The sequence below is a fragment of the Gloeophyllum trabeum genome, assembly GCF_000344685.1.
Source record: "Gloeophyllum trabeum ATCC 11539 unplaced genomic scaffold GLOTRscaffold_00005, whole genome shotgun sequence".
Taxonomy (NCBI): domain Eukaryota; kingdom Fungi; phylum Basidiomycota; class Agaricomycetes; order Gloeophyllales; family Gloeophyllaceae; genus Gloeophyllum; species Gloeophyllum trabeum.
In genome coordinates, this window is record NW_006920414.1 from 715999 (window position 1) to 737090 (window position 21092).

General features: G+C 55.4%; 8 protein-coding genes across 8 annotated transcripts; 5 read left to right on the top strand and 3 right to left on the bottom strand.

The window, feature by feature from the left end:
* Positions 1 to 2037: 2037 nt before the first annotated feature.
* GLOTRDRAFT_40091 (YjgF-like protein) lies at positions 2038 to 2486 on the top strand (the record flags this gene model as incomplete). The annotated part of the gene is made up of 3 exons (XM_007866625.1): positions 2038 to 2136; positions 2196 to 2327; positions 2397 to 2486. Coding segments are annotated over 3 exons (321 nt in total), but the record flags the coding sequence as incomplete, so codon positions are not given.
* Positions 2487 to 5245: 2759 nt separating this feature from the next.
* Positions 5246 to 7730, top strand: GLOTRDRAFT_120856 (uncharacterized protein; the record flags this gene model as incomplete). The annotated part of the gene is made up of 6 exons (XM_007866859.1): positions 5246 to 5493; positions 5610 to 5624; positions 5696 to 6776; positions 6809 to 7069; positions 7319 to 7408; positions 7488 to 7730. The coding sequence occupies 6 exons, from the start codon at positions 5246 to 5248 to the stop codon at positions 7728 to 7730; spliced, it is 1938 nt and encodes a 645-aa protein (XP_007865050.1).
* A 1846-nt stretch (positions 7731 to 9576) lies between these two features.
* GLOTRDRAFT_128242 (uncharacterized protein) lies at positions 9577 to 10568 on the top strand (the record flags this gene model as incomplete). Its single annotated transcript, XM_007867260.1, has 3 exons — positions 9577 to 9634; positions 9695 to 9796; positions 9850 to 10568. The coding sequence occupies 3 exons, from the start codon at positions 9577 to 9579 to the stop codon at positions 10566 to 10568; spliced, it is 879 nt and encodes a 292-aa protein (XP_007865451.1).
* Positions 10569 to 11092: 524 nt separating this feature from the next.
* GLOTRDRAFT_128243 (uncharacterized protein) lies at positions 11093 to 11772 on the bottom strand (the record flags this gene model as incomplete). The annotated part of the gene is made up of 2 exons (XM_007867261.1): positions 11093 to 11581; positions 11635 to 11772. 2 exons carry the CDS (start codon positions 11770 to 11772, stop codon positions 11093 to 11095), a joined length of 627 nt encoding a protein of 208 aa, XP_007865452.1.
* Positions 11773 to 12331: 559 nt separating this feature from the next.
* Positions 12332 to 13277, top strand: GLOTRDRAFT_128244 (uncharacterized protein; the record flags this gene model as incomplete). The annotated part of the gene is made up of 2 exons (XM_007866860.1): positions 12332 to 12569; positions 12625 to 13277. The coding sequence occupies 2 exons, from the start codon at positions 12332 to 12334 to the stop codon at positions 13275 to 13277; spliced, it is 891 nt and encodes a 296-aa protein (XP_007865051.1).
* On the bottom strand, positions 13088 to 14904 carry GLOTRDRAFT_74885 (PLP-dependent transferase; the record flags this gene model as incomplete). The annotated part of the gene is made up of 4 exons (XM_007866861.1): positions 13088 to 13602; positions 13658 to 14065; positions 14133 to 14491; positions 14544 to 14904. 4 exons carry the CDS (start codon positions 14902 to 14904, stop codon positions 13438 to 13440), a joined length of 1293 nt encoding a protein of 430 aa, XP_007865052.1. The 3' UTR covers positions 13088 to 13437.
* Positions 14905 to 15156: 252 nt separating this feature from the next.
* GLOTRDRAFT_40087 (uncharacterized protein) lies at positions 15157 to 15996 on the top strand (the record flags this gene model as incomplete). The annotated part of the gene is made up of 3 exons (XM_007866624.1): positions 15157 to 15422; positions 15478 to 15582; positions 15639 to 15996. The coding sequence occupies 3 exons, from the start codon at positions 15157 to 15159 to the stop codon at positions 15994 to 15996; spliced, it is 729 nt and encodes a 242-aa protein (XP_007864815.1).
* Positions 15997 to 19730: 3734 nt separating this feature from the next.
* Positions 19731 to 20886, bottom strand: GLOTRDRAFT_92799 (uncharacterized protein; the record flags this gene model as incomplete). The annotated part of the gene is made up of 4 exons (XM_007866862.1): positions 19731 to 20052; positions 20107 to 20683; positions 20715 to 20728; positions 20873 to 20886. 4 exons carry the CDS (start codon positions 20884 to 20886, stop codon positions 19731 to 19733), a joined length of 927 nt encoding a protein of 308 aa, XP_007865053.1.
* Positions 20887 to 21092: the final 206 nt, after the last annotated feature.

Here is a 21092-nt window from a genome sequence, read left to right on the forward strand (position 1 = left end):
TTCCGCGCGCGTTGTTTGTTCGCGCCAAATATACCCTTTTCGGGTAGGTCCGGAAGGCCTCTCGCGGGACCATTTGTTGGGCAGGGACTCGCAGATGCCCCGAGAGGGCTCGAAAGGCTTCAGAGAATGATAGAAATGTATATTCTACAACTACACTAAGGGCTGTAAATCATTATAGTCTTGCCCTAGCTGTATGCCCAGCTAACCCCTCTCGATGGGTCTTTGCCGCACATTTGCCGATACCCGAAAAGGGTATATTTGGCGCGGACAAACAACGCGCGCGGAAATGCGATGTTCAGTTTCTTATGCAAGGCACTGTAAAAGCAGGAGACCACGAGCACAAGCCGAAATGAGGATCAAAAGGCACTAACAAGGTTCGAACCCACGATATATCATAATTCTGCTTCCATGAGACGAACGCGCAACCATTACACTACAAACTCAACGGAGGGACAGGTAACAATCCATATATGTCGCCCAACTACCCTTGCAGAAGCCGGTTATCACCAGCCCGCGCAGCACACGTGATATGCGTCCCATAATTTATTGGGAGGATTGCATTGAGTGATAATGCGACAGAGGTCCCAAGGCTGACGACAGTCGCACTATATTGATTCCCGCCGCTCCCACTCGGAAAAGGTTACAATGACAAATGCTGTATTGTATAAAGCATCAGTAGTTGTGCTCTCGGACGTTGCATAAACCTTGCCCGCATAGACGAGGAGAACGGGAAGAGGAATCGAGACGACGCGGTAATCTCTCTGCCATACATCCCCACAGCGATAGGTCTGTCGAGCATGAATAAGCGTACTCGGGAGTGGGCATGTCGCATTCCTACTGATTGACTTACAAGTAATGCATCACCGAGGAAATTATCGACGTTGACAGCAGATTGCAAATCAACGGGCCTACCTAGAAAAAAAGTAAGACAGGAATATTCGTGTCCCGACTCCCGTAAGGTCTCAGCAGGACCAAGGCTGGTCCGAAAGCAAGCCTGATTTCAACTTCAGCTCTGAAGTAGGACTGTATGACTCAAACAAAAGCCAAAATAACATTTTCAAATCCGAACCCGAAATTAATTGTGAACGCCATAGAGAGAATGCATAAGCCAGCTGAGGTCCATGGTTCTCAATGGCCATACGAGGAAGGCAAGGAAGCACCCGAACAAGACAATGTATATACCTGCACCTTGAGGCATCAGCATAATCGCAAGACGCAATGTACTTCACCATATAGGATGGCTTCGATAACAAACCCGACAAGATATGCCTTGTCCGCGAGATACATATGCCATTCTCATCTGAACTTGGCACTGGAACCATGATCTGCGCTGACCTTACGTATACAACCAAGGATTGACAGGCATTTGATCGATGAAATGCAGTGAAGTGCTTACAGGGGTACGGACACGGCTAAATATAGCCCATATATCTCGAAATTATATTATATCCGACATCGGGTCCCTCACACCTTCCTTGATTGTTCGGGGAACTCGGCGGACTTGCACCCCATCCAAACACTAGGGTATGATTTCCAGGACGGTCGCCTGATTGCAAATGGCGTGGAAATAGGGAAGACATACACTTGCCGCTTAGGCAACATAGTCCCTACAACCACTGCAGGCAGAAATTGGATGTCGTGATCAGTGCTGTTCCAGACGCTAGTGATGTACATGTCCAACTGAGCAATGAATGCGGCAAGATAACTTTACGGACTTACTCGCTTCGGCCATGGTATTTTGCATCTCCGAAACAGGATCACCGCTCAACACCTCAGCTCAAACCTCCGGGCCACTGACAGCGTCTTATCAGTCACATCTTGATGAGAAGTCTGATGCTGTGAGCATGGCATGTATGTGATAGTATATTGCTATCAAAGTGAGCTGCAACTTGAATACCTCTGTCCTGAGTCCTTCACCCATAAGCCATTGATCATGATAAAAGTCATATCGGCCCCGGACGCAGTACCTCCACTACCTGCATTCTGTGCGTATTTCTCAAGGGCACAGATGAATCGTACTTGATCGTCCCATATACAGCCCAAGCGGTGGTCTCGGAAGGTAAGGTCTATGCTTCAGGGAGTGTGGGATGCGACAAGGACTTCGTGTTGGTGCCAGGCGGGATTAAGCCTCAGACAGTCAGTGTATATCTGCATTGTCCATGGCTGATACTCTGATGCTGGCCCCTCTTCACTAGCGTGCAGCCCTTGAGAACCTTGGAAGGGTATTGAAAGCTGCTGGCTCGGGGTTGCAACATATCGTGAAAGCAAATTGCTACCTGAGCAATATGCAGAGGGACTACGTTGCGATGAACGAAGCCTATCTCGAGGTCAGTCAATTGATTGTCTTAACTGAAGATCCATTCTCTTTACCCACGATGAACATAAAGTTCTTCAAGGGCGATCCTCCGGCTCGTACTTGCGTGGGAGTTGTGGCTCTTCCATTGGGCGCAGACGTAGAAATCGAGTGCATAGCCGAAGTCCCTTGATAACCTACACCACGATAAAACATATACTGGAATAAAGCGGTCGAAAGTACCGAACCTGGTGATATTTAATCAGACTCAAGTCGTTCAACTGAACTCGCAAGGCAATGAACTATACTGGTTCCTGTCCAACTTGCAACTGTCATCACTGGCTGCACACGTACGACGTCAGGCCACGGACGCACAGATGGAATATATCGCAGCGATGAACAACATCTTCGAGCGGGACCCTGGCCGTATCGGGGACGTTACCGCTCGCAAGTGTGAATCAACGTTAGGCAGGCCATCTGCTTCCTGATTCAAAGCCATATCAGACAGCAGACGCGAGTGTAATCCTGTACGGCTTCGGGCGTGCGCATTGCCAGTTGTACGCGCTCATCTCGCACATACCGTGCTGAGCCGGAAATCTGATCAGACATATCAGTGCACCCATGCAGCAAAGATAGAATATTCGTTTCGACCTCCAAGAGCCCACGCATCCGCCTAGTCTGGGAGAGACAGACTTGTCTCGTCATTTCTACCCGTCAGCTTCGTGATTGTACAGGCACAATTCGACCTATCTGTGCTGGAAGTATGAAAGGGGCGACCACTCACAGGGCTCGAAGTGGCACAAACATCCGAATAGCCCAGAGATCGTCATGGTCTCGCTAGCTGTTGTCGCTGTAATACACACCATGACGAGCATGGCGGCGCCAGCCACGGTTCCTGGTACGTCGATGGCCTCAATGCAGACTACGAAGGGGGTCTTGGAAAACGAGAGCTGCAGACTAACCAGTTGGAGTCCAGTTCAGTCAGGGTGATCCTCGGGTTGGGACGTGCGTAGGAGTTGTGACTCTTTGTCTGGGAGCAGACGTAGAAATCGAGTGCATAGCCGGCGCGGAAGTGCCCGGAATTCCCTCATCTGTTGCATCCGTTTAGGAGGGTTGTCAGAGAGACCTACCGTGACGACATTTAACATATTCATCTAATAGGATCATCTGTGGACGCTCTTCGGCTTAATACCCTGACCATCAGCGTGAGCTTCAGTGCTGTTAATTTCCGAGTTCCGGCTGTGATTAAGATCACTGGGAAGCATACCTGCGACGTGATGCCCGGATCTCCGTCCAGACTGTATCTGTCTTGGCTGAGCTTTTGAACAACTTAAAGGCGAGTCGAAGTTGTTCCTCGGATTCTTCGGGTGGGTCACCGCGACGTGATCAGGCGAAAATAGGTGAGTTATAGCCATTCTGTCCCCTTCCGAATACAAATGTATATCGGATAGCGGTGGCGATTCGATGCGGCGTGCCATTCGAGCATACCCACGACCATTTCTACCGGGGTATGGACATATACACCTGACTTTGCTGAGGCCCCGAGTAGAAAGACGATCGCGGAGCTCGCGCAGCACTCCGGGGCAAAGAACAAGAGCCATTTCATCTAGCCACCGATTTTTCATAGACGGGCCAAGATGGGCAGAGTACTCACCTCCCAGTCTGCTTCGACGACGAACATCTTCACTATTCGCTCCGCTCTCTTATCTTCGTGTCACGACTTCACGAAGACCCCGTGTAGAAGACCATGAGTTTCCCTTCATTTCTAAAGGGGAGCATAAAAGCGGGAGACACTTACAAGATTTGGCCGTGTCGCAGTCATACGAGAAACCAAGAAATCAGCATGGTCTTGCCAGCGCTTATCCTTGTTATTGTCATAATAGCATTCATCATGACTTGCATGGTCTCGCTAGCTCTCCTCCTTGTTATCATCCTCGTAGCATGTGCACGCACCCCGACCGTTTGTGCTCAACCGGCCTCGTCCCCTTGTACGTCCAGAGCCCTGGGTGATAGATGAGACACGCGGTCAGAGCTAACGCGGTGTTACCAGTGACTATCCCGAAATGGGCGGCCGCGAGCTGTATGCGTGAAACTCATTGTACTCGCCAGCTTGGTATTGACAGATATCCAGTTGAACGGCCCTGCACAGAGGGAGCTCAGGGAGCAGAGAAAAGGGGTATGTTACCCGAGCATTTGTCGAGTTCGACTACTTAGAAGCACGCACGCATCACAGGAGTCAGGGTTTGATGAAACCTGTAGGTGAGCATGTGCCCGGCAGTATCGGCATATGGCTCACATTGCGTTATATAACGGTATCGCACAATGGCATCCAGACCGAGAATTGAAGCATCGCCTAGGCAAGAAAACACGAGAGAGGCAGTGTTCGGAGACGGTGACTGATTGGTTATGAATGTCGGAATTGAGCAGTGGTGGTTCCGTTGTATCGCGTTGTATAATAAAAACGACCCTATTTGACTTAAGAGGCACGGATATAATGAATCGTCGGCCATGGTTATTGACATGTACAACTGTGTGCATTAGTGTGGCCAGTGGATGTTCGCCATGTCGTGCTCCAGTATCCGAACTCCAGAATCGAGTAGCCTAGATTGCAAGGACCTAGTCACCAGTAGATGCTTCGACGTACATCGCCGAATGTCGTCCGCCAGATGAGTTTCTCTGAATCGGATTTTGCCAATTCCCAGACCCGCAGGACGCGTTTCGAAGGCATATGAGCGATATAAATACTGCTGTACGATCGTGTCCATGTTTTCTAACTTGAGTGCAATCGAGTAATAGAAGTGCAGGTGCAAAGCAGATCGTGGCAAAGCCACAAAAGCCACAACAAACGCGATCGGAGCGCACGAGGCGCCCTCTATCACATGCTTCTCGACCATCTTCCCCCGCGCAACCCGCACGTCGCTGGTTCACGCTGAACGTGTATATAACCAAGTAATGCCAGCAAAACCACCACAGGCAGACGAGGATGCGCTACACGCGTCGACACAAGTCGTACCTCATCTTCAGGAATTTCTGAGCACAGTGCCCACACCGCTCACCAATGTGCTCGTCGGCTTGTCACCATACGTCAAGCGTATTCGGCGGATACTAGAGATCGTTAGCTGGAGAAGTGGATGGGAGGAGAGCTGGCTTGCGCTGGCTGCGTGGTGGGCGGTATGTTTGACTGCTAGCATGACTTTACGGTATGTGGTGAACTACTATGACCTGAATCTCTCTTGGAAGTTTGCACTGGCTTGGACAGTGGCGGCTTTGTATGACACTCTTACCTCTTGAAACTGCTGCGAAGACTGCTTTCCAGATGTTGGAGGATACAGTGTGTCATATCAAGCTGCTAGTCTGGCGCCTTGCCAGTGACGTCCTCGCGTTCTTACGACTCCCTTCCAGATATTTAATGCCGATTCTGATCCTAATCGCGGTGTACTACTACCGCCGCCTGCCGCCCTCCCAGCCGCCAATGATAACAGAGCACCAGCTCCGCGAAACCATCGCCTCCCTCACCGTCATCAACGACCTCCTCCACCCACCTTCCACCTCCACCTCCACCTCATCACCATCCCCTCTCCCATCTCTTCGACCGCTCGCACGCACCCTACTGACCCTGTACCCCCTCTACCTCCTCACGACTTTCCTCATCCCCCTCCGCGTCCTGCTCGGCATCGCGGGGACCATCCTCCTCACCTGGCGCGCCCACTGGGCCGAAACGCTCCGGCGCACCCTGTGGCGGAGCGCGCACGTCCGCTGGGCATGCTACCGCGCCTACTCCCTCCTCTCCGGCGAACCCCTCCCTCCCCTCATCCTCCCCCCCGCTTCTCTCAAAGTCTACAGCACGAACGAGCAGAAGGAGAAGAAATCCGAGACCACCGCATCACTACGTTTCCTCTTCACGCTGTACGAGAACCAGCGCTGGTGGATCTCGCTCGACTGGACGTCCGCGCTGCTCCCCGCCGAGCGCCCCCCGTGGTCCTCCCCGCCGCCGCACTACCTTCCGCTCGCGCCGCCCAGCGCCTTCGCACTCCCGCCGGACACCGTCGTCTACCAGGACCTCGAGACGGGGAGAGAGAAGACGAGGCGGCGGGTGAAACGCACCGCGCGGTGGACCTGGGACGAGCCGGAGTGGAAAGTCGTCATACGTACGGAGGGGAGCGGGGCGTCGTCGCGGCAGGAGAGGGACCTCCCCGCCGAGGGCTTGTCCTCGGCGAATGCGAGTAGCGCGAGTAAGCTGTTGAAGGGCGTAGTGGGTGGACACAAGAGGGAGGGGAGCACGGGGAAGGAGAAGGCGGAAGCGGAGATTGAGCTGGCGGAGCAGCAGAAGCGGGTGAAGAGCGAGCTCGCGCAGGGTCAAGCAGAGCCGCACGAGCAAGAGCGCGATGACGAAGGAGATGACGAACAGGTCACAGACCCCGACGGGTGGGTGTACGGGGATAACAAATGGGAGAACGCGAGTGCCAAAGGCGGCATGGGAAAGGTAATATACCTGTATCTCTCGTTCTACACTAGCTGACAGGCCGCGGTATACTACAGTACACCCGCTACCGCCGATGGACGCGTATAGCCCTCCTCACCGAGACAGTTGAGCCGGTAGAGTCTGACACGAGCGAACCCGAGGACACCGGGCGGAAGTCCCTCAGTCTTCCGGAGGAGCACGTCGAGGACGTGACGAGGGTGAATGCCTCGCGTCGGGACACGGTGAACTTCCACGAGGAGAAGGAGGGGGAGGGGGAGGACCATGGGAGCTTGCGCCAGCGGCTCAAGGCCGCGGTGAGGCGTGGCTCTGTAGTGCACTGACGTTTTAGTCTAGGGATGGTAGTGCTTTATTTTTCTGGATGCTCCCAGTTGTCCCAAGTCATCTTTGCCCGATTGTTACACGACGTCTCTAAGTACGAGTCGCTAGCGATTCTTTTGATGACAAGGATTCCGCTGGCCCAGGATTCGCAAATCTTGACACACAGGTCAATGATAGCCTAGTTTCTGCTTGCGTGATAGCCCATCTATGTATATATTCGCTAGCGGCACGGAATATGTTCATCGCGACGCCAGGGATCTGTAGAGAACACGTCTGTGGCTGGGGGTCTTCTGGTTCTGACGTCATCAGGATGGGTAAGTTGAAGCAAAGCGAAGTGTGCAGCAGTCTCGATATGCGGGGCTACTGTTACCATATGCTTGCCCAGTATACTAGCATGCTGTCTCTTGGGACCCTCGCGGTGCGCCACCGCTGCATCGCAATACAAGAAAACGTCGTAATGATAATCCGAGAACTGAGAACTATACGTACTTGTACTCGCTCAGATACATGCACTTCTTGGGGTCGTGGAACTATAACTGGCCATCGCCGAGGCTGCAAGAAGCTTTTAGACCACCGGAGGGGATGGACCGCCGAATGCTAAGCAGGGTAGCTCGTGGCTTCTGGAAGGGTGTATAACTGAACACGCACCAGCGAGCTGGCGGATGAATCTGATCACGAAGATCGAAGGCCTTGTGATCTAGTAATAAGTAGAGACGATGTGACTAACATGACTTAGGCAGGGGAGCTCTTACCGGATAACTCGTCCTTTCCATAGTCGTATCCTCCGATGAACGCGGTCCTTTTGGATCTCGAAGAGAGCACCATGTAAGCAACGTTGCAAGGTGAGTCAGGCATTACACTGGCAGTGATGCCACGAGCCTGCAATACTTCAAACGCGCCTCCATAGATTGACTCATGGTTAAAGTTGATGCATATGGCGTAACCGTGGTGATACCTAGGACTTGACGCACCACGGAGGTGATCGAGCACCGACGTTCTTAACCCCACATTGCAGGGCTGACTCGTCTGAATTTGGGCTTCTGGAAACCCGAGAAGGGGTTTGAATATCACATGCAAACTAGAACGGCACGGTTAAGATATCGGGAAGGCCTAAATACCATTATCAGGAGGATCCACGCACCTATACGAGCACCTATATGTCAAGTTGGAATTTCTTGATCGGCCTAAAACCCCCAACAGTGCGAAATACGCGTGAGCTAGACAGTCCCGATGAGGGATTTCCAGCAAACCAAGCGGGAAAAGCTGCGAGCAGGCAGAATCGATATTATCAGACGTGCCTGGATACTATTGGAACAGCTTTAGAAAGCCGCCGACGGGATGGGTGAGTAATAGGGCGGCATTGCAGGAGCATTATTGCACATACTCAAGTTTCCTTCGCATCGCTATTATGGCCGCCGCAAAGGATAATGCCCGACAGTAATCGTGTACTACATGTCGGTCAGTAGGCGTGATGGGGCCTGTCGGGCTAGCAGAATCCCCGGCGGTACTAGTTTGGACAGCGGATATTCGGGCTTGACGGAGGGATTTTTCAGGATACAGGGGATGACGTCCGTTCAGCGAGATGATAAAAGTAAAATGCGAACACGCAGTCGAAAGTAAATGCCTTCCAGGCAAAATCGGCAGGCTGGTATGTTCTGGCAACACTCATGTATGATGCTCTATCCATAATTTCATCCGGGTTTTCCAGGTCAGCTTTGAGCAAAAGCCCCAAGCAAGCCCTAAAAGTGCAGCTAAGATGAGGTGGCAACGTCAGGTGGCGTTGATCAGGTGTTAGTGGACGTTGGTGATGGCGCGATCGAAGTCGCTGTCAAGTACGCCGTTAGCGCGTGTGGCTGTGCAGTCTTCTCCCATGGGCTGCTTCGCCGTGTCGGACACACTCGAGCACCGACGGCTTCTCTGATTGTGGCAACCTCCTCTTACACAACATATGAGCCACAGTGCCGCATCATGGCCATAATATTAATATACAGCCTTTGCAGAGCGGCGAAAGTGGATTACAGTGCTCAGGTACTTACTCCCAGGCTCGGTTCTGCCTAGAACGCCGGCGTCCAGGCTCGATTGCGTCTGGCTCGGAAACAGCGTTCATCCCTCGCAGCCAGCCCTTTCAAACAACATCACAACGCATCCCTCACCCGGTCCCGTCCTTGCGTGAATCTCGCGTCGTCCGACTTTACCCTGCGACAGTGACCCTCCGAGATCCGCATAGTATCATAATAGTCAATTCGAGCGGTGCTAGAACTGAACGCAGCGTGTCTCCTGCAAGGCCGCACGGGTGCTCCCGCTCTGCATCCCTGAACTCTCCGGCGGCTCGTGGATAAGAAGGCGTCTGCCCGGCGGTATACTCACTCTCATAGCTTAGCGTCGTCCCGTGTCCTGCTAGTACATACACTAGAAGCAGTTTGTGTTCTTGCCTACCGGCCGTCCCTCTTACCAAGTCGCAGCCTCCATACCAATAGGCAGGATGTTCTCGTGTATCATCTGCCTCGACACACTCAAGTCGCCAGTGGCGCTTCCTTGTGGTACGTTCTCCCCTCTTCCATTGTACTCTCCAATACTGAAGGGAGTATACGCCCGCGCAGGCCACGTATTCTGCTGCGCGTGCATCGAGCGCATAGTCACCACCATCAAGCCTTTCACAAGCCAGCACTGCTGCCCCTCCTGCCGGCGGCCCTACTCAATCTGTACGTTCTCTTTGCTCTCCTCACACGCTCTACTAATACACACCCAAATGCAGCAACCATCGACCCCTCCATGATCCCCTCCCACCTACACCAGCACATCTTCCCGCCTATCCGCAAACTCTACCTCGACCTCTCGCCCACCCTCCCGCGCCCCTCCACCTCCTCGCAGTCCCAAACACACCTAGCAGCCCCAACCGAAGGCGAAACAGCCAAAGCAGAGAACCTCGCGCTGCGCGCGCATGTCGAGATGTGGAAGCGCCGCGCGGAGGTGCACAGCGCGGCGAACCTCGGGCTCGTCAACCTCGCCAAGATGGCGCGCGATTACGCCGTCGGCGTCAAGCGCGAGCGGGACGCGCTGGAACGGGAGATGGCGGAGCTGCGGAGGCGGCTCGGCGGAAGTGCGAAGGAGAAGGAGAAGGAGGCCGAGGGTGATAGCGACTCCGCGTCCACCAGCCCCCCGCCCGCCACCCCGCCGCCACTGCCAGTGGCGGTAAAACACGAACAACCGGACATCCTCCTCCCGCCTGAGTCACTCCTCGCGACCGTCCCGCCGCTCGATATCCCCATCCCCCGCACCTCGGAATCCGCGCTGCCGACACCGAGTACTACGCCGACGTCCATCACTCCCGACGAGTCTGAGGAGCGGCCGAGAAAACGCTCGAGACGGTCCACGCCGGCGGAGGCGACGTGCGGGCCGCGGGTGCAGCATGTTAGGCGGTCAAGCCGGCATCAGCGGTGTACGCGGACGCCGCAGCTGCAGGTGTGCCAGTGACACTGTGCAGGTGCCCCCGCTGTTCCTCGTTCTTATTTTCTGCCGCGGATGCTGTACTTATCCCCCGTGTCGTCCCTCAATGTGCTTGTCTGCCCCAGATCTCTTTTGTTCCGTTCCGCCTGTGTCCTGCTCACGACACTCCTCCTCACTCAGCCTCTCAGTACCTATGTATTGGTTACAAGTTTTCGCGCTGTGCTCTCGGACGTACATATATGTATTCTAGATCAATATCCCCCAAGGAACAAAGACGTTCACGGCTACCCGAATACGTCTTCCAGTGCCCACTCCTTGTCCAAGATCTAGGTAATCTTCTGCAGCTCTTTCAGGAGTCGGGGCAGATCCGAGCGCCCGCGTCATCGATGTGACTATTGGGATACAGTGGAGGCGCTCGACGCGCGTAGTGAGGGCCGAACCGTATACCAACTGATCATCCGACCATCAGCTTTCCCGAAAAAGCATCAAGAACAAAGCAAAGAAAAACTGTGATAACCCACCAGTCTTTGTTGTCATATACCATCCTAGATTCAGTAGTTTGCCACCCTCCAGAGACAGTGTCGACGACAGAGAAACCACATCGGCTCCTTCCACTCCCCAAACAACAAATGGCTGATCTCGGCCATCTGCTCGTCCGACGGCGCTTCACCCAGATCCCAAGTGTCTCCGTAAGCCAGCATCTGCGCCGGACGGCCTTCGTCCCACACTTGCACGAGAGCGACCTCGTTTGTATGCTCGAGGATCTCGGAGACGCGATTAAAGACCCAGCGTATGGCAAGATACGCGCGCTCTCTTTCGATGTTGACGCTTTTGTCGCATCTCTTCTCGAAACACGCGGCAGGTGGTATTTTCTTTTTTTCTGGTGCTCGCGCCATGTTTGCTTCCAGGGCAAGCTCGATCGAATAGACGTACCCATAGCGCCACCGCGGTGGCACGTATGGGCTGCCCTCCTGAGGATAGATGGTAGGTGGAAGGGCCGGTAGAGGGGGTAAACTCGCAGCGAGTTTGATGCAATCGGACTGGGAGCGTAGTGAGTAATCTAGGGCAACAGCAGGAGCCCCGACCGACGTACCTGTAATGCAGGTACTAGAGGAAGGGCGTCCAAGGAGGTCGGGACGCGAAAAGACATGTTATAGGCACTAATCTGTTGCTTGGACATTTTCTCGATTACACTTTCGGTGGAAGAACGCGGGGCCAGACGAGTCGCCATCTTGGGAGTTGGATGAAGAAGCGCCCCTGTGTTCGCGTTGTAATAAAACGCGTGACAGTTCATTCCCAGGCCACGTGATGGCGCGTCTTGAAGTCTCTGTCAGTGTCACGCAGGCCAAGGTGCGACTTGCGGGCTTGCGTCAATAAGGATCAGTGTCTTCCCGGATGATATGCATACGTACACTTGGTATACAAGATGCTGGGTCTACTCGATGTCCCGCTGGTCATTCTCTTTGCTTTCACCTTGGTTTAGTGATTTCCCCACGAATCGGCGTCTCGAACGGCTCTTGTAAGGAGCTTCTCGGCGAGTCTGTCGCAACCTCCCTGTTGCATGGACATCCTCAAAAGTATTGAAGTACATCTTGAGCTTGAAGCTTGAAGCTCGAAGCCTTCAACTCGAACCCGGCGGTCGTACACATCTGTGACGTCACACCGATACAGGTCACCTTTGTAGGCGCTTGTAGGCGCGGCATAATTCGTCTCTCTGACCCCCGCCTTAGCCAATGCCAGGCCACACCGACCTTGAATTTCTCGACCGAACTCGCTACCGCATAGCGTCGATGCAATCGCCACAACTGGAGCTCGCCAGCCGCGCAAAGCTGTCGCTGGACATGATCCCAGACGCCAGCCCGGAACGCGCCTACCGCGGCTTTACGAACACCCTCCTGGCCGGCTTGGCTCGTTTCACCACCGACGAACCCGGTGCAACCAACGGCTTGCAGCCGAGCTTCCTCGAGGTCGGCCCGCAGCCGCCGCGTAGAGTTTGCGAAGACTTGTATGCCATCCCCCGCGACAAGCGTGAGTTCCCCTGGCTCTTGGCAGTCCGCTCTTCAGCTTGACGTTGAACAATTAGGATTGGATGCCGATGAAAGCCTGGTCACTCAGATCAGCGGCTCCGCTCATGAGTCGACCACGGACAGCCTGCAGTTAACCGCGGAGTTGTTTGCAAGCTACGAGTTCGCCTCCGTTGCGCAACTAGCGGTTGCTTTCTGGCCAGACTCGGAGCCCATCATGCCTTCCCTCGTTCCCAACCCCCCAGGGTCTCCCGACTCCCGTCAGCCAAAGGGACCACAGCGCAAGATCAAGACTGCTCCCCGCAGCCCGGATTTCCTGCTGTTCTTGAGACGGATGGCAGACACGGGCGACTGGTCCCAATTGCCCTATCTTGCCGTAGAAAACAGGCGCCGCGGAGACACTAGTGTCGAAAAGCTTCGCCTCCAAGTTGGGGAACAGGTCACGCTCATGTTCAAGGACTACTCCGAGCTGCAGACTTCAACCGTCTCTACCCTGTCGTTAGCTGGGGACCAGTGGTTCTGGCAAGATTGGGCATGGGATGCAGGGATGCAGGCGGGGATTGTGGTTCGTAAGCTTTCAGACGGTTTCAAGGAGCTGTTTGTGCTTGTCCAGGGAGAGGGTGGTGAGTATTATGATTTCACTCCCGAGTTCAAGGCGGAATGGCGCCGCTTTGCGCAGCGCCTGGGCATGCATTGTGATGCATTCTATTAGTATCCAAAGAGCATCTCACCCTGTACAGTCAGACATACATACAAGTGTACAAATGTATCATAGATCGACACGTCCCAAGGGCCGCGGGCCCAAAGAGCATTCAATGTAGTTCCTGGCACCCACTTGGTCACGATCACCAGGCCGAGTCCTCCACTGACGGTTACCCGTCCAGCGCCTTATCCAAGACCTCGATGATCTTCTCCACCTCCTCCAGGGTATTATAGTGCACGAGCGAGACCCGCACGACCGCGTCGTCGATGTCGATCTTGGGCTCGAGGCGCTCGACGAGGCCGTACGCGTAGCAGTGGCCGTAGCGTATCCCGACCTGCTCGTCCGCGTCCGAGTCAGCACAGAGTGCAGGAGCGGGCGTAATCACTGACCGTCCCCGTCTCGTCAAACACCCCCACGACGTCCTGGCTCCGCCTCCCCTGCACGACGAAGCTCACCGTCGGCACGCGCCGCTCGCCCGCGCCCACGCCCTCGCCCACGAGCCGCACCCCGCGCCTCCCCTGCGCCTCCGCCTCGAGCCAGCCCACGAGGCGGCGCACGAGCCCCGCCTCGTGCGCCTGGATGAGCGCGAACGACTCCGCGAGCGTGCGCGAGGGCGAGAGCGCGCGGAGGTACGCGGGCACGGCGGTGCATGCGTACGCGAGCTCGTACCCGGGCCCGCCCGGCTGGATCTTGTAGATGGGCGAGGTGGTGGTCGGGAGGAAGTGGTGCGCGAGGGAGGAGAGCGCGGGGAGGGCGCTGGGGGCGGCGTACAGAGCGGAGATGTGCGGGCCATAGACCTGGGATGCGCATGTTAGTGAATGCCGGCTGTGGGAGGGGGGGGAAGCGCGGGAGGGGGAAGCGCACCTTGTAGAGCGAGCACACGGCGTACTCGACGCCCCACTTGCTCACCTCCATGCGCCGGTGCGGCGCGTACGCGACGCAGTCGACGCACACCTCGACCTTGCGCGCGCGGAGCTCCTGCGCGCGTGCCTTCACGGCGTCGACGACGGCTTTGACGTCCACCGCGGAGCCGAGGAGGTTGGAGCACGCGGAGAGCGCGACGAGGCGCGTGTTGGGCGTGATGAGCGGGAGGAGCGCGTCGAGCTGCAGCGCAACAGCGTATGGGTTAGAATTTGCGGAGGAGGCGGGGGCGGGCGTGTGCGGCCAGAGGCGCAGGGAGGCGGAGGTGCGCGCAGCGAGGTGCTTCCAGGGCGTCGCGTTGGCTGCGGTACGGTCAGGCGGGCACAGGGGCACTGTGAGCGGGTGGCAACTCACTCTCGTGCTCGCCGGTGATGATGATCTCCTCGCCGGGACGCACGTCCTTCTCGAGTGCCCGCGCGAGGTTCTCGAGCAGCTGCGTCGAGCTCGGGCCGAGCACGACGTAGTCCTCCCCGTTGCCCTCTGCGCCAAACAGCTCCGCGACGGCGCGCTTGCCCTCGTTGACGCGCGCGGTCGCCTGCAGCGAGCGCGCGTAGCCCGCGCCGTGCTGGACGTTGGTGTGCAGGAGGTAGTCGGAGATGCGCTCGACGCACGCGCCGAGGACCTGCGAGCCGCCTGCGTTCTCGGCGAAGACGAAGCCGCTGGCGAGCGAGGGGAACTGGGCGCGGGCGGCGGCGACGTCGAGCGTTGGCGACATTATTCGCGATGTCGATGGCGGGCGATGGGACGAGGATCAATGCCTGGGTATATCGATCACCGTGCCGTGAGATAAGATAAGATGCCAATGGAGATCGGCCAGCCGCACAGCCACAGGCGCGCCCGGGCCCGTGAGCAACGACGCGTAACGCCGTTACGCGTCGCAGCGGCCGCTTGCCGCCGTCATGAAGCGCCCTCCTCGCTGTCGGGCACGGCGCCCAGAGTGCGTTCATCACCCGTCTCTACCACTACTATGCACGTCATCCTCACCGGCGCGACAGGCAACGTCGGCGCGCCCCTCCTGCGTTACTGCCTGGGCTCCCCCAAGGTCACCCAGCTGTCCATCCTCTCGCGCCGCGAGTTCGCGCTGCCCCAGGGCGACGGGCTCGACGCCAGCAAGGCACGCGTCATTGTGCACAGTGACTACGCGAGCTACCCCGGGGACCTCACGGATAAACTGCGCGGCGCGGAAGCGTGTATCTGGGCGCAGGGCGTCAGTCAGAACGACGTCTCGAAAGAGTGCGTGCTGCTTCTGCGCTGCCTGCTGTTTTCTCACCGATGGATGTATGCGTAGGGATTATATTCGTATTACATACGACTACCCCATAGCGGCGGCCAAGTCCTTCGCTTCCCTTTCCAATTCTGGCAAGTTCAACTTTGTCTACGTCTCCGGCGAAGGGTAAGCCTCCCCCCGCATTCTACCACAAGCCCTCACTCCCCCCCACCCCGGTCCAGCGCCGACCCAACCGAAAAGACCTACACCCTTTTCGGCAAAATCAAAGGCCGCGCCGAGCGCACCCTGCTCGGCCTCTCCCTGCCCAGCTTGAACGTCTACAACGTCCGCCCGGGGCTCGTCACCCCGCCGCACCCCGACCGCCCGCGCTCCGCCGCGAAGAAGGTGTTCATCGACGGGCTCATGCGGCCCCTGTTCGGCGCCGTCGCGCCGGGCCTCGTCACCCCCGTCGGCGAGCTAAGCAAGGTCCTCGTGGACCTCGCGACGGGCGATGGGAAGCCGCTGCCGGCTGGTGAGGGGATCGAGGCGGGGGGGCGGACGGTGAGGAGTAGTGCCATCAGGAGGCTCGGGAAGGAGTAGAGGTGAGGGGGAGTGAGTCGGTGGGGTCGGTGCGATTTGTTAGGCTTCTTCTGCTGTAATTTATTTCCAGAGTCTCGATGCCGATCGCTGACTGTTTAATGCACCATTCTCCCCCCCTTTGAGGGTAGGACCTCCTCTCCTCGATCGGCCCTGACGGGCAAGAGTACCGGTTTTTTGCTTCGTGTATGCGCTATGGGAACTACCAAAGCAGGCGCGTCTATCACTCATACGTCCAACCGGACCGAGCCCTTGCAGCCCTGTAGGACGGAGTGCCTAGCATCATCTCACGGGCAACACTTTTCTGCTTGCAGAATCCCGATCGCAGCGACGCAGCTGAATTGCGAGGTCCGAAGAATGAAACGATCCAGATTGTCCGTATAGCAGGTGTGCACATTGTTGCAGTCCAATGACTCTACTGGTCTGACGAAGTAAGTATGTCGAACTGGTGTGTCCTCTCCCCGCAAACGCAAAAATAGTTCGCTCGCGTGATCAGCACTCACCGACCGAGTTGGAGGAGACACTGCATTGTTCTGGCCAGCTCCAACGAGAGCCCACCGGTGCGATATATAGCATCTCAGGCGCACGAACCCACTATGGGGAAGGCGGTGTCCATCACGGCGAGCGACAGACGGCTCATGCGCCTACTAGCTGCCTTGCGCTTTGTCGGATTGTGATGGGGGCGCGAACGCGTCATCTCGTGAGCTTCTTTGGCTTACTTATTCCTGCTTTTGGGTTGAACGCTTGGATGGCCAGCTCGGTCTTACCAGAGACAGTCAGAGGTAGCGCGGTTCTGCTACATAATAAACCTCGTCCTTGGGTGCTATCAGATGAATAGCCAGGTGAGAACCATATCACAAGGCGGTATGTTTGGAATGTCGCACTGTCCGCCTTCTAGCACGCTTAGGGGTTATGGCCGTACAATCAAAGGATCATTTCAGGTGCGTCTGTGTGGATCAAGTGCCTGTGCAAGTTTGTGATCTTCTTCCAAGATATGCTAACACTGATTGCGTAGTTCTTATCCCAGACGCGGCTGTGTGTCAACATTTCTATCTGCGCAGCGATTGCCTCCGGTGCCGCACCGTCACGAGTTTAAATACTCCGAAACGCCTTATCTCCCAGGAGGAGGTATTGTCTGAATGAGGATCTATGGAGTACCATTGTCGACATATCCCCCTTCACACTATGGCACGCGCTGTTCGTGTTGGATATTCAAGGTTTCCAGCACGCCAATGGTTCCCCCGGGGGCTCTGACCTTGGGCACCCCGTCAAGCTGGGTACCTGGTGCGCTAATTTTGGAATGGCTCATCATGTCGAACAACTGACGTCCGTGGTCAGCAGAGTAGTCTTGACTTCCCGGTTCATCAACTGCCACCCATTTTTCCACTATCCTGCGGCGGAGTTACATCTGATGGGGCTGTTCGGTTCCCAGACGTCGGGCTGTTCTGCGTGCAGGCACGTATATAACCATCAAGACGGTCCGGGGATGAATCCATCGATAAACTCTGCTCCGATATGGACCTTACCCTCGGCGTATTGCTGGATGGTACCATAGTCTCCACTGCGTTCGTCGTTCCCTGCTCGCCTGAGGGTGTCGTATTGATCTTTTGCGTGAACAGACTCTACGGCCTTACGGTCGGACAAACTCTGAGATACTTTGTAACGTATGCCGATGACAAACCTGTGCTGAAGACCATGGTGCGTCCCTCGCGGTCCTAGCGGAATGGGATGTCGCATAGTTGATTGAACCTGCACCTAAAGGTCTCGGTAGCATTTCTGGTACTACCACTCAGCCCCAATACGCGCATCATTCAGCTGAATTCGCTGTCAGCTCGAGACCCTCCATCAGTTTCTAGTGGCGCATTGTCTGTGGTTTTATCTGGTCCGTAAAGGGGATGGAAAGTCAATCGCCGATATGGACATCTGGTATGGCGTCACATTCCTCCAGCAACTGCCGCTTACGATCGCACTGGCAGGAGCTGGACGGTAAAATCTTACGGGCTTATGCATTCATTTCGAGCCTCACCATTCCCCTGGACGTAGGGACTCTTGATTCCAGCGGTATGACCTGATAGTTCTCCCGGGCGGGCCGCACAGCTAATGAAGTGCCTCCCAGCAACTCGTTATATTCCTCGTGCAGTGGTGCGTAGCGCAGATATCTGGTGTGTTTCGAAGGAATGTTCATGTCTGGCAGTTTTTACATCTCAAGAGTTTGGGCCCGTGAGCTTCGCATTTATGACAATGTTAGAGCATCCCTAATGAAAATTGTTCCAGTTCAAGAGCGCAAGCATGCATCCGTACTTGTGAGTCCGCGCGTTTACCTTATATTTACAGATGGGTCGGTGACCAGTCCTTATTAGGCGCTCCTGTCTGCAGTGGAAATCTGTGAGATCACCGTTTGTCCTTCCTTTGAGTTGCAAAGCCCCTGCTCATACCCGGTACCGACAGTGGGTGGGATTGGTGAGTTGAAGTTGTCTATAGATGCTTGGTTGAGCATCTCCAGATGCATAGTGGCCAACCTCAGGCCTGGTCGTGACCAAGTAAGCAGCTATCATCCTACTCTGACCATGGCGACGCCTCTCACGTCGCGGAACAAGCTTCATGGCCCCTGTAGTATACGATGTAAATAATTACCACAGTGCAACGCTCACTGCCCAGAACGTGCGGTCTTCTCTCGAGTCTCAGACATATATTCTGACCAGGTTGATCCCAGATCTTCCTATTTATCAGTGGCTGCAGCAATTTTGTGACGGACCTTGGGATCGCGTTCAGTATGTGTCGCGCCCTTTACCGCAACCGATCGCTGTCTCTCGAGATATCAAGGTATGATTGTGCAAGACCCCTCGACTATACTGATTCACACCTGCTTTCTGTTGCTAGATCGGTCATAGACACGCTGGTCGCCTATGCGGTGGGGACGGGACTCCTTGTGACGTGAGATGACATTGTAGACGGTTGTTGGCCGGCTAGAACTGACAAAGCCTGGTTTTACCGCAGTGTTTTTACTATAATATTCTTCGTTGTGGTAAGCCTTCCAGTTGCAAGCAGAGGTGCGTGGCTAAAAGGCAGCAGTCCAGCACCCTTCCGACAACTCTGGTGTACATGGCGTTCTACCTCGTGGGAGTAAAAGGCGAGTGTGTTTTACGGATGGACGACTGCATGAGCTCAACGATTGCGGGACAGTATATCTGAATTCTATGCTCGCGTCGTGAGTACCCTGGCTACTCCTTGATCATCTCATAAGAGAGGGCTACTGACTTGTGTGGCAGGCTTAACAGCCGTACCTCGCTGAGAGAGCGCCTGGGAGATGCTGTACAGGAGATCTAGTAGGGCTATCCGTGGCCACATCATATCAGTAGGAATGCTGCAGTCACTATTTGGAATCAAGACGTCTGGCAGTCTTCGAACAGTTTCCTCATCTCAAGATATCCCCCACCAAAACCTCGTAGAAAGTAAGCATTACACAGCTATTACAGCGGAGTACATCCCATACATTGAGGATACACAGTACGAGAATGGTACACTAATAAATTAAGTGACACAGGCGAAAGGATACATGTGGGCGTCGGTTTGAGTTTCGTTCTAAGGTTTCCCGAGAGGCCGTTGCTGCAGTAGCACTTCGTGATGATGATCATGGATAGAAGAAGAATGTCCCGGTAGCAGAAGTTGAAACCTTTATGATCCCTCGTCAATATCATGATCTCACGCGAGCGCGTTCAAGAACTTACACGATATGTTCATTGAGATTCCCCGCACAGACCCCTTATTGCAGACCGAAAGCGAGTCAGACCAGAAATACTGCCGGGTTGGTGACCGAGCGCTGCCAACGCCTCCTCCCATCCCGACTCCAGCTGTATACGCGCCGGCGACTCCGAGAGCCTCTCCGAGCGCCTTGTGGGTATCGGGAGGAACTCGATGTGTTGACGGCTAAGGGGCGTAGGACGGATAGCGCGCCTCTTCGGCGCAGACTCCTCCTCTTCCTCAGTATCCTGTGATTCGGGCAGGGTCAGCGAGCGCTTGCGCTTGAGACTCTTGCTCTCGCTTAGTTGAGCACTGAGTCTGAGAAGGATAGGTGAGACATGGGTCAGAATAGCGTGTACGAATGCGCGTTACCTCCTAATCGACCCTTCCTGGCTGAGACGAAGCCGCTCGTGCGCATTTCGTTCCTCCGTGAGCATTGTGAGCAGGCTCTCAATGTGGTTGGACAGCCTCATCGCGACCTCCGCCCGCTTGGCGCGTTCCTCCTCGAGTGCCTTCCGGAGCTCTTCCTGCAAGCGCTCGCGAGCCTCCTTCATATCATTCTCTCGTCTCTCCTCAAGTATTCGGTATTTCCTTTCGAGGACGTTCTTCTTATGCCGCAGCTCGCTGATCTCGAGCCGTGCGCATCCCTGCGCCTGCTGGTGCTGAACCACAGCCATTTGGTAGGCCTGGCACTGCCCTTTGCATTTGACTTGCTCCTGTGCAGTCTTGGCAGTGTATTCGTCCAGCTGTTTCCTCAACTCCATCTTCTCCTTTGTGACCTGCGCCAGCCGTGCCTCAACATCGGTGATCTTCCTCTGGAGGTCCTCATCGGAGTGTTCGTCCAGATACACCCGCCTCACACTCGGTGAAACATACTTCTGATACCTTTTAGGTACGTGGGATTGGGGGTAGACTAGGACGATATCCGCATCATGCATCGGGACGCTGTCTGTGGCACGGAACAAGACAGGACTGCGTACCATAAAACTGAGCCCTACATGTCGGACAGTTAGACTTCCGAGCGCCATCCAATACGTCAATTGTGGCATTCAAGCAAGGTTCGCAATGTATATGTCCTGAACGTCGGCGATCCCACTCAGCGCTGCTAGACGCCTGTGGCACGAGGCGCTTGACTCACCGCATGGGCTGCATACTGGATCCTTAACACGTTCCAAGCAGATACTGCAGATAATGCTCGACATCGCAAAGGTCAGAAGAGGGGGATTAAGAGACGGTATATCGCAAGTGGTGGTGGTAAAGAACAAGAGAATACAAGGCAGTGGTCGCCACAAGCACGGCTTCATGCAGCCAAATTAGGTTATCAGACACGTGGGAACAATGAGACGCGGCTGTCACGC